At 45.5% G+C, this 12,652-nt stretch overlaps 1 protein-coding gene across 1 annotated transcript; it reads left to right on the top strand.

The window, feature by feature from the left end:
- The first annotated feature begins 3,053 nt into the window (after positions 1-3,053).
- LOC103640910 (uncharacterized protein DDB_G0271670) lies at positions 3,054-4,203 on the top strand. Its single transcript, XM_020546023.3, has one exon. The coding sequence runs from the start codon at positions 3,205-3,207 to the stop codon at positions 3,934-3,936; it is 732 nt and encodes a 243-aa protein (XP_020401612.1). The 5' UTR covers positions 3,054-3,204; the 3' UTR covers positions 3,937-4,203.
- Positions 4,204-12,652: the final 8,449 nt, after the last annotated feature.

The raw sequence follows: 12,652 nt of genomic DNA, 5'->3' as shown, positions 1-12,652 counted from the left end.
ATATGTGTCTGATTTGGATGAACATTTCCCTCATGGTGATGAGATTGCCGGTTTGTTATGCCTTAATATGCGTGGTTGAGGATGTGCTGGCCGTGTGCCCTGCTCTGCTTTTTAACCGCTGTTATATTTTTTTCAAACAAAAGAGAGGCGTAATATCCGTCAAGATCAACTCCAATAAAAAGTTGTATATTTGAGTCCTAAAAATTAAAATAGGGTCTAATTTCAAATATTTAAAACTATAGAAAATATTTGCAGTTGAAACAGTTGAGTCATATATCATATTATTAGAAAATAGATCATTTTATTTAAGAAATAAAAAGTTTGGAAGTACCATACAAAACGAGGGAGGGTAGAGATTCAACATACGAGGTCCTACATTTACAATCTGAGTACTCTAATTAATTGATGTTTTTTTGAAATATGACCCACTAGAAATTTTTTTTGGTGATAAAGTATATTTAAAAATATTTACGGCACGTACAACGGCCATAAATAAACTGTCTATATAACGCCACATTAGCATGATTATCCTTGTTGGACTCGGTTAAATGAAGATAGATCGCCTCGCGTGAGGACGGCTCCTGCTCATGCTCCAAGGGCCAACTGGCCAAGGCAAATCGCCCGCTCGTAGCCTATTGTACATAGTTGTCGCCAGTCTGCTGCTTGCATATGATTAAATACTGGTTTGAATGTATAAATATCTGTAGACGCCCATTGTATATAATGTTTTTATTACTGTTTGTGTATGACGCGGCGGCTCAAATAGACAGCAGTCGTTTATAGGACTTCTATTGAAGATGCTCTAATTAGAATGATGGTACCTACGACGTTAGTACACACTACTTAATGACGGAATGAATGCCCCCTGCAAGTTGATACTGTTGCCCCTGAACGACATCATTCTATTTCTATGTGCCCAAGATCAGCTACGGCAGCCCCAAATTCTGTATCGGAACAGACACCTGTTTCGTCGTCGGTGTTACATTCTTTAGATCGATTGCGGATTTATTGTATGTCCTGCACATCGTAATAAAGTTCAGAACAACATATACCAATCCGAGCTCTACTCTGAGGGTGTTTGGAAGAGGGGATCTTGTCACAAATCCCAAGGAAATTGCGTGGAAATATATCAGATCTGACTTAGCTGTTGATGTGGCGGCTGCTTTGCCTTTGCCACAGGTAATTGGTACTTCTATTGTTTTTTTGTTCTTATTAATTATATAGTATACTACTTATGAGTTATGACCCTTGCTGATAAGCTGGTTTGTCACGAGTTTGCTATTCTTGCAACGGAGACATATAATACATAAGTTACCGTTATATTATATGTCCCCGTTGCAATGCATGGGCACTCACCTATATGTAGATAAGTTATTATATGGTTTCGTAGCAACGCACGGGCACCCACCTAGTTATCTCTTAAAATTAGAGTGACAAGAAAGGACACCAGAGGACGTTTATGTGCTGGCTGTCCCGCAACCAAAACCAGAGCAGAGACTAAATAAAACTTAAGCGTTGAGGTATAGTGTTCCTAGCTGTGCAATGACCCTGTCGACAAGATCTGACTAAAGACCAAATAGGCTTTTAGAGTAGTAGCCTGGTCCCGGGACGGCAATCACCGTACGTTTAGTGCGTTTAATACAGAGCTTTGTACCGTCGGTGGCTATTTAAACTAACGTGCATTCTTTTGTCAGTAATTCTACACTGAAATCCTGCTCTCTGACACTGTACATATACTATAAAAGAACAGGTTGAGCTAAATTAGGATCAGTCCAAAGTAGATCCATTTTTTTATTCCGGTCCTGTTTGTTCCTCCTAGATTATGATGTGTTTAAATACACTAGAGCTAATAGTTAGTGGTTAAAATTAGTTGGAGACATCCAAACACACCCTAGCAGCTATTAGCTAATTTTAGTAAATTAGTTATTAGTTAGCTAACTATATATTAGCTAGCTAGTTTCACTAGTAATTTTTTGTCAAATAGCTATTAGCTCTAGTGTATTTAAACACCTCCTATATAAGTTAGATTATGATTAAAGAATATAAAGACAAAATGTCACTTTTGAATCACAAATAAGCTAAAATAAGTGATATTTTACATTTATACTTTTCCATTATAATCTAATTTATATAATCTAGGAGGGAAATAAACACACACTAAGGGCTAGTTTGGAAATTTATTTTTCCAAGGAATTTATATTTTTCAAGAAAAAATAAACTAATTTTTGTTAGAAAAATGAAAATCTCTTAGAAAAATGTGGTTCTCAAACTAGCCAAAGGGGTGTTTTCTTTGCCTCATCCACCGCTGGTTCCAGTATTAATGGCTCATGAAACTCTAGGATGGGGAGGTTTTTTTCTTTCTTTTTCCCCAGTATTATGTGAAGCAGTCACTCATTATGAAAATACCGGTATTACTGCACTGATAATTTTTCAGAGAAATAAAACCCTTCTTTTTTTCCGGAGGAATGGATCAAAGGATGGATGCAGTGAAACATAGAGTGCTGCAGAAGGGGAGAGAGATCTCATGACAGTTTCACCTCTCGTGAGCAAAGTAAAATTAAACCCTGCCTTTGATAAGGGTGAAAGGCTGACAGCAGCAGCGAGTGAAAGAGATGAACTTTTTAGTCTAGTCCACTCTGCCCTGCCTGCACATGTCGGCGCCCTAAAGGCCTAAACCCCTGCCCTGCTCTCTCACACACACATGTCGTCACCCCACAGGCAAACCGCAATGGACCACAGCTTAAACATCGCTGTGATGCTCATGCATGCAGGGGTTAACAACTCTTTCTGACCATGATGCAAAGACGCTGTTACCTTCATAACCTAGTGCTGCCAAGGACAAGGGTGGTGGTGGTCAGTGGTTCCAGTTTTCCCATGCGATGCCATTCATTCACTGCTGCAGAGACTGCAGCAGTTATATATATATATTGTCTTCGCACTCATCCATCCGTGCTAGATAAAATAGTGCTGCAGATGCAAACCAAAAAAAAAAGAAGAAAAAATCCATTTGATTGATAGAGAAACACGAAGCAGCCCTTTAATCTGCTCGCTTTCTCTTTCATCCATGCCTGCCCGGCTGCCCCTCCCCTGCCCTCATCATGGCTCCGCTCCCTTCCCTTCTCCCTTTATCGTCTCGTCTGCATGCACCATCGCCGCAGCTAAAGCTTGCTCCTGCCGCCGCGCCCGCGCGCGAGGGGTTCCTTGATGCCGCCCAGCTCCCAGATGGTGGCCATACTACAACTCACGCTCCTACTCATTTCATGTAGCCTTTACAGCATGCTGCATTCTTCTTCTTCTTCTTCTCCTTCCTCCTCCTCCTCCTCCTCCTCCTCGGCACCGTCCTCGCTCGCGTTGCTGGTGCTGCTGGTCGTCTCCACCTGCCTCTCCTTGCTCTTCGCCAGCCTCAAAAGGCTACTCAGAGACACCACCGCCCACAGAGGAGCTAACAACAGGGCGCCAGCTCCTTCCATGGAGGAGGCTGCGGCTGCGGCTGCGGCTGTGTTTCCGGAGAAGAGCGTTGTGTCGTCGTCGCCACTGCCACAGGACGAGGCGGCGGAGGATTTCACGGTGGGCGGGAGCGGAACAAGCCCGTCAGATTCTTCGGAGTGCGCGACGACCAACGACGACGAGGACGAGGGCACCGAGGAAGAAGGCTCGGTGTCAGACGAAACCGACGCCGACAACGACGACGACGACGACGACGAGAGCCTCATTGAGATCTCCCTTGTCGACGGCCACTACGTGGGCTCCGAGCAGCGCCGCGCGTACAACTGCAACTACAAGAAGGACCTCCTCGCGGACCTGCTGCCGGACTTGCTGCTCGACAGGAGAGACTTCATCTTCGACATCTTGTCGGAGATCGGCGAGGAGGACGACAGCCTGATCGAGATCGACCTCGCGAGAGGCTCCATCAAGTGCGACGTCGTCAAGGCGTGAACATGAACCGTGTGTCTGAAACCTCCCGCTGCATGCATTAATTTGTTCAAAGCTCTGGTCTCTCTCAGGTGCCCCTCTTTGCGAGAGCTAGCTTATTATGCATGTCTTTTCTTCGTGGTGGTGGTGGTGGTGAAGCCTTGTTTTGTCTTGTACTCTGTTTCGCAAAATACCACCGCAGCAGAAATAACGTGATTAATTGCACATATTTTGCTCAAACGAAATGTATTCTTGGTCTTTCCGCGCATTCAATAGATGGTAATTGTGTCAGCACTGCACGTTTGTTTGTGTGTGTGTGTTTTTTTACATTGATCTGGATGTAGTTTGTGGGGTAATTATGCCATGCGAAAAGACTAAACTGCTTGGGTTAGTTGGTGTAGAGATAGGGTCAACTTTTTCTGTCCTTCCGAATCAAAAGCTCAGGACCAATTGTTTAGCTTGTGCGGCAGAGTCCGTCCCTCCCTTCTTCTTTTTTTACAATTACAAAGTTTGGTTCTTTGAAAAATCCCAAAGAGGTTGGGATCTTTATGATGATTCGGGCCTCTATCATTAGCATCAGCACTCAAGTACCAGTGTCCTCTAAACTAGCACTACTGCTATGGTTTGGTGGTTAACGGGTACTGTATGCTTAAATATGGACACTTATTGTTGAGAGGTGCCTAGCTAGTTAGCTGGAAAAGATCACTGGATTTCGAACCGTTCTTGTTCAATCGTTATTCAGAGGGAAGTATGCAATGTACCCCCTCCCCTTTATTTTGAATTGTATTTAGCCTTTCTAAATTATTAGAGTTTATTGTGTTTAGATCATTTACTTAACAATGAATTCCAGAATAAACTGATAACTGATAACATAATTTGAAATAAAAAAAGATATGATTTAACTCCCCTCGAACACCGGTCAAATACTATTTTTAAAGGCTCGGATACTACTGTTCCAATTGTTGCATAGGGGATAACAAATTTCAGAAACTGAGTCTCGAGCGTACCATGGATACAGTCTGCTCTCCGTTGTATCAGGCTGCTTTCTCTTCTCCTCATTCGCTACTCCATTTGTGCATGGAAACGATGTCTCAACTCTCAAGTGTCAAGTGCTGCTACTAGACGGATGAAGGTGTAGGTGTAGTGTACTGCTCTAAGTTTCTAACTGTGGGGTTCTTGCCAACAGGCTTAGGTCAATTTATTTTGCAGTGAGTTCGGCTACTGTCACTTTTGGTTTTGTGTTGATGTTTCTCAGGCAGGAGGATTATGTCAGTATTCTTACTGGGAGGATATGATGGGTGTCGCGGATATGATGGTGGCGGCATGTTCTTGCCCGGCCCATACAGCAACGCCAGGCGTTCGATCGATTTCCTATGCATGTGACCAGGATCATTTGCCTTCCGGTGTCAGGAAGGCTGCCATCCAAGCACGCCCTACCTACGCCGGTTCTTCCTGTTGTTTCCGTTGCAGGTCCAACAGCGATTCAGGCAGTAGCAAGCAAATTTCCAAGTCCGATAAGAACACAAAGGCTTGGCTGAAGCAAAGGACCTTGGATCAGCTAAAATGGATCAAGAAACTTGTTTGCGTTTGCGTCCTGCTTGTGTTGTATGTGGCGTATGGAATAAGTGAACCGATGATGCAATGGAGGGCGTAGTGTTTGCAGCAGTTGTGGCATGTTTTGTATTTTTCTGCTGCAAGTGTAATTGAGCCAAGTGCATGATGAATGAATGTAGTAATTTTTTTTTAGTTTCATAAAACATGCTCATTTTTTTGAATATACGTTGATCTTAGCTGCAGCATGTCATGAGAATATGAATTGACATTCAACTACGCATATTTCGTCCAGATTAACCGCTAGCTAGAACAACCAATTTTCACAAACCAGTCATAGTTTTTGGTCATGAGTTCATGACACAGACCAGACCATTGTTTTGGTCATGCACAGACCACACGACTTTAAAAAAAATGCAAGTTTTGGTCAACAGTCAACACACAGACCACACGAGTTACGAAATATAGGTTTTGGTCATCACAGAGACCGCATGAATTACAAAATATTATTTCTACCATCACACAGAAAACTAATTGTCAAGCTGCTTCCTCTTGCTTCTGGTACCCGTAGCTCTTGTATTCATAGCAGGACTGTCTCCACTGTGTTGCTTGCCTACGACTTTATTTTTCATCACTGCATTCTCTGGTCTCCCTTTGTTCTCAACTGCGTTGATCTCTTCAGCAGTGCCGAGAGACTCAGGTTCTGGCCCCTATTGTGGCTCCACGCTAGTAGGGTACAAAATGCTCAAAGGCACAGGCTCTAGTCTACTAGTTTCTGGCTGGTTGGAGCCTGTTCCAGATCTTCTAAAAAAAGGAGTATTAATTGGGTCAGTTCATCAATAAACCTATAGTACAAAGAAAATGTCAAGAACATGAGCCTACCTGACTGAAGCTGTTGAGGCAGAAGATGAGCTCTTTGATTTCTTAGAAGTAGCTGTTGTTTTGGATGTGGCCCTCTTATTTCCAGCAGCTTCATTAGTTTTGTCAGTTGCACGAGGAGGCAAAGCAGGGAATAGCATTCTGGTAGGAATATGAACAATAACAATGCTTGTTCCAGTTGAGGCTGTGGTTGCCTTCTTCCTTTTAGCTGGTCCCCTGCAATAGATAAATAGAATCTATCAGTACTAATAGCTATGGCACATACAACCCAAACTAAAGACCTCAAACAAAGAACCTAACCTATCGGCAAGTTCACATACAACCCAAAATAAAGACCTCAAACATGGACGAAAACTAGTGCCAATCATAATGTTTGCGTAGCAAAGTAATTGCATATTAACAGCTTCTTTTCACCCTCTAGAGTAGCAAGTTCAGCTTGCAAGGTAGGGTTCCTACTCACCAATCCGGTTTCCGTAACAAAAAAAATGGCTCATCTATTTGCAAGGCATGTATTATTATCATTAGTGTATAATCTAAGAAAAAACCTCTACAAGAAAATTATTCAGAATTTAGCAAACACTAAAACTAGAATCGGTAACCACCTGTTGAGTCATTTTCCTTGTGATTATCTCAAACTGGTTAACCAAGTTCTAATAAACCAGTTTGCAGCATCACACATGCAGCGATACTTGCTTCAGTGTTATTAAACTATTTCACAATCTGGGACCAACATCTTTGACTCGGATAAAACATTCTTCTGCAGAGGTGAAGTTCAAGTTTGGAGTTTGGACGGTTTTTTTTTTAGAAGAAAGGCTGTAGAAGAGACCCCTACAACAAAATTTTATTAAGCGTAAAAAAGGAACAGCTAGAGCTTTAAAAGATAGGAGGGGGAGAGGGAGAAAGAGGGAAGAGGAGACAAAGGAGTGAGGATTAGTTATCTAGAGTTTAGCCATAGGGATACATGAAGCTTAAAGATAGGGCTAAATCTAAACATATGCAGCTTGAACGTGTCGTTGAAACAAATCCTCCAAGAAGGGAAGGAAGATCAGACGATCAGACAATATCAACAAAATCTTTTTTTTGAACGTAATGGCAGGAGCTCTGCCTCTTAATTAAGAAGAAAAGAATTGAGCCAGTTTTAAGGGAAACCGGACCCAAAACCAATACAGGGCACACAAACAACCCAGACAACAGCAACCCACACACAGTGCCCATCCAGAGTCATCGTTGTCGAGCTCAACACAAGTGACGAGCTCCGACTCCCAAGACGGGCAGCACAAGGCCAAAGGAAACACGACGACGATTACAAACACTGGCACAGGAGAAGGAAGACTGTGGCGCGCCGTCGTTGCCAAGCCACGAGACACCCCACTCGAGACAACTCCGATTCTTCACCAGCGAGACTTCCAAAACCTTAATCCACCGCCCCGCCTCTGCCAAATGCCTCATCTTCGAAGCAGACCAACCCACGAAGAAGGGGGGTTCGCCCCACGTCATCGTTGCCGCGCCACATCCCCTGACGTAGCAGCTTTGACTTCATGATGCAAGCCCCCACCTCCACACGCAAACCGACACCCGAAAGACGAAAGCAACCACCACAGGCTACGACGTGGCCGATACAAACTTCAGTAGCGACGCCTTCAGGAAGGGAGTTACGTCGGGGACGCCACCGTCGCCGGTCCGAGATGGATCGGGCTTTCGCCCACGTAAGACAGTGCTGGGGAGCCGACACCCTCAACAGGGGAAGCGGCGCCCAGGGGCGGCGCCGTCGCCAAAGCTTTCGTCCAAGAAAACCCCAGCAAAACGACCGGCCAGGAACCCGGGACAAAGCAACCACCTCCGCCGCCACCGCCGCCCAGACAACCCACACAGACCCATCCAGAGGGACATCGACGCGCCGGCTGCCACAACCGCCGCAAAGCTGCGTCGACTACCACCACCTCTGGCTGGACCCATGGACCTGGTCGAGCGGCGGATTTCCCTGAGTTGGGTGTGCTTGATGAACTGTTGGGCTCCGGGCAACCCTAATTTGTTGGGCCTCGGCCAACCCCACCTAGGCTGGGTGTATCACTTCCGCCTGGACTAGGGGGGTAGGCGACCTCCTAGTCGATCGGAGTGCCTAGGCGGCGCCTCGCGTCGATTCCGCGGGGATTCCACGTCGCCCAGGTGCCAGGCGGTCGCGGAGGCGGGCTAGGCGTGCGCCGCGCGCGGGGGAGGGAAAGAGCGCGCGCGGGAGGGGATAAGGGAGCGGCGCGAGAGGGAAAGGGCAGACGCGAAAGGGAATAGGGTTTACCGGTTCAGGTGAGTGCGCGGACGCCGGACGCCGGAGACCCATCCCTGCTTGCTTCTCCGCCGGACGCCGGAGACCCCCCTCCCTGCTTGCTTCTCCGCCGGACGCCGGAGACACCATCCGCCAGAGAACCGGCTGCTTGCTTGCTTCTCCCCTGGTTCTTCACTGATAGAGACCCCTCCCTGCGCGGACGCCGGACGCCGGAGACCCCTCCCTGCTGCTTGCTTCTCTCCTCCCCTGGTTCTTCACCGATAGAGAAGTCCCCTGGTTCTTTGCCGACAGAGAACAGAGAAGGTCCGTATGTTCCTCCTCCCCTGTTTCTCTCCTCTCATCTCCTCTGTTATTCACATATGATGGCTTGAACTCAGATGACAGAGGGTCAATCTGAAGAAACTGCAAGTGCACCGGAGGGAGTTAGTGTCCTTAGAAGAAATTTAGATGATGTGGGATGGGAGTATGGGGTTCTTGTTGATATAAACAATAAGGACAAGGTGAAGTGCATACTGTGTGACAAGCAAATGTGTGGAGGGGTTTATCGGTTGAAGCAACATATCGCCTAGGAAGGAAAGAATGCGAAGAAATGCCAAGGCATGAAGACCACCAAAGAGAAGTTGGTGGAGGCTCAAGAAAAGTGCAAGGAAGCACTAGATGGAGCAAAAAGGAAAGGGGAGGTGAAGACTGTTCGTGAGCTAGAACTTAGAGAGGAAGTTCATGTGTCTAGGGTTGGAGGATCAGAAGAAGTGACTTGTGTTGGAAGTTCAGAGCCTCACAAATTAGGCCCCATGGACAAATGGACAAAAGCTATTGATCCTACAACAACCAAATCTGAATCTTTGACTCAACAGAGGCTGAACAAGGAACTTTGGAAAGAAAGATTACGTGAGGTGCATAAATATATTGCAAGATGGGCCTTTAACAATGGTAATTTCCTTGTTGTTTTTTAATTTCAGATTTCATATTCATCAGATTTCCTTGCTGTTTTTTAATTTCCTTGTTGTTTTGTAATATTGATAGCAATATCATTCAATGCATGTGACAACGATGAGTTCAAGCAAATGTGTGAAGCAATTGGACAATTTGGGCCTGGAATTGAACCTCCAACTATGTTTGACCTGCGAGGGAGATTGTTGGAAGAAGAATATGCAAGAACCAAGAGTTTGCTGCAAGAACGTGAAGCCGAGAAGATGAAGAATGGGTGCTCTATTATGACCGATGCTTGGTCAGATAAGAAGAGGAGAAGCATAATGAATGTGTGCACTAATTGTGCTGATGGAACTAGTTTTATTTCCTCAAAAGAGATGTCAGATGTGTCACACACAAGTGAAGTGATCTTTGAACTAGTGGACAAATCAATCGAAGATATTGGTCCAGATGATGTGGTGCAAGTTGTGACTGACAATGCTTCTAACAACATGGGAGCAAAGAAGCTACTGCATGTGAAGAGACCACATATCTTTTGGATCTCTTGTGCAACTCACACAATTAACTTGATGCTTCAAGGAATTGGCAACATGCCTCGGTTCAAGAATGCAAGAACAAGCAGCCAACATCGAACTCCAGAAGTTTCAGAATAGAGAAGGTCCATTTAGCAAGAAGCTTGCAAGGACTTTTGAAAACTTTGATTATAATCCAGGTAACAGTTGTTTGTAAATAGAGAGGTTTTTTATTTTAGCATTGTAACAAGGAATCTGTTATACTACTAACTAATAGAGAGGTATTTTATTTCAGCATCATGGTGGCGGCTTTATGGAACTGAAACACCAGCTCTACAGAATATGGCTACCAAGATCCTATATTTAACAGCAAGTTCTTCTGGTTGTGAAAGAAATTGGAGTGGGTTTGATGGGGTAAGTACCTATCTGTTATCAAAATTACAGCAACATTACAATAAAATTGCAGAACTAAAAGTGCTCTTATTTTTAATTTATAGGTGCACACTAAGAAGAGAAATAGGCTTACTACAGACCGCCTCAACAAGTTGGTCTACATTCAGTTCAACAACATGCTAATTAATAAGAGAGCAAAGATCAAGTCCAAGAAAATTACTGATGTTCTCTTGTCTAGTGGTACAACTGAAGCTCAAGGTTTCCTTCAAGAGAATGGAGATGATTGTGCATTAGTCTCCTTTAGAGATGACGAAGACGAGGAAGAAGTCATGGAAGGTACATGGATACCTTGGTCTGTGCTTGGAGATGCAGTGGGAGCAGAAGAACAACTAGAGCTGCGTAGAAGTGCAAGGGTGAGAGAGCTCAATGAAGAAGAGTTTGAGTCCGAAGAAGAAGAGTTTGATGAAGATGAGGATGAGGATGAGATGGATGAAACCTAAGTGTGAGCCAGCTTCATGTCATGTTTTAGCTTTTATTATGCATCCATGTATCTTTAACTTGTGAACTTAGAACTCCTGTTGTGCGCTTGTGTTTTGTGTTGTGGCTTGTGAGAACTGAATCATGCACATGTGCTTGTTATTTTATTTCGTGTTGCTGCATTTTATATGTGTTGCTGCCTGCTGTCCCTTCATGTTTGTGATTTTTAAAGGCTATCCTATGCTGCTGATCAGTACTTAATGGATGGGAGAAGAGTCAGACCTCAGATAAGTACCTAACTTGCTATTTCCTATTTTTTTATCACTTGTATTGATGCCCAGTTGCATCTAAAAGTGTTGTCCACTTCTATTGCAGCAGTGCTTGAGGATTCAGTGATCAGCAAATCTGCAAGGACAAAAGGTATGTCTACTGGTCCTTCCCTATTTTTTATCTATAAATGTATATATTATATAAGTTGGCAAAACGCCTAGAAAAACGCCTAGCATCGCCTAGGCAAGCCTAGGCTGGACTAGTCTCTAGGCTATGGGTCATCGCCTAGATTCCGCCTAGCGCCTAGCAAAACTTTGAGCACCTCACGCCGCACCTCCCGTCAGCCATCCCTGGCAGCAGCCGCTGCGACGCGCCAGAACCGCTGGCACACGCACCACCGCAGACGCCACTAGGGCACGGCAGGTTGCTGCCCACCTGTCGTTGCCACACACCACCACTGAGAAGCTAGATCCGGCGGCCACAGCCCCAGACAAGGCCCGCACGAGTAGGCCACAGGTCACTGCTCCAACCTCTGCTCCTCACCGACCCTCACTACCGCAACCACCGGAAGCACTCAACACAGTAGCCACTCGCCCACAGCCGGGAAGCCCGCCACCACCGTGGGACTAGAATGTAGCCCCAGCAGGCAGTAACAGCGCCGTGACCGCACCGCCAGAGCTCCACCATAGTCACCACCTAGTGGTCTTCCTCGCCGCAGCCAGCGCACCGGCCCAGCCGAGTCGCCCATGTCGCGGCGCGCCGATGCACGTGTCGACGGCCTCCGCCTCAAAGAATTACAGCTCGGCGTCGCCCTAGTGAAAGTCGCCTAGAGGGGGGTGAATAGGCAAATCTGAAATTTACAAACTTTAAGCACAACTACAAGCCGAAGTTAGTGTTAGAAATAAAGTCAAGTCCGAAAGAGAGAGCGAAAACAAATCACAAGCAAATAAAGCAGATGACACGGTGATTTGTTTTACTGAGGTTCGGTTCTTGCAAACCTACTCCCCGTTGAGGTGGTCACAAAGACCGGGTCTCTTTCAACCCTTTCCCTCTCTCAAACGATCACCTAGACCGAGTGATCTTTTCTCCTTAATCAACGGGTCACTTAGACCCCTCACAAGGACCACCACAACTTGGTGTCTCTTGCGTTGATTACAAGTTGCTTGAGAACAAGAATGGAGGAAGAAGAAAAGCGATCCAAGCGACAAGAACTCAAATGAACACGAAAATCTCTTGTTTGTGTCTTGGAGTGAAGTCTAGAGCTCTTGTATTGAATGCAATGGCTGAAAACTTGGATGCCTTGAAGTGGTGGTGGTTGGGGGTATTTATAGCCCTAACCACCAAACCAACCGTTGGGGTTGGGCTGCTGTCGATGGGCGCATCGGACAGTCCGGTGCGTCACCGGACACTGTCCGGTGCGCCAACCACGTCACCCAACCGTTAGGGT

The sequence above is a fragment of the Zea mays genome, chromosome 10 (genome assembly GCF_902167145.1).
Source record: "Zea mays cultivar B73 chromosome 10, Zm-B73-REFERENCE-NAM-5.0, whole genome shotgun sequence".
Lineage (NCBI taxonomy): Eukaryota > Viridiplantae > Streptophyta > Magnoliopsida > Poales > Poaceae > Zea > Zea mays.
Note: the sequence above shows the minus strand (reverse complement) of the source record. Positions and strands in the feature narration are given on the sequence as shown.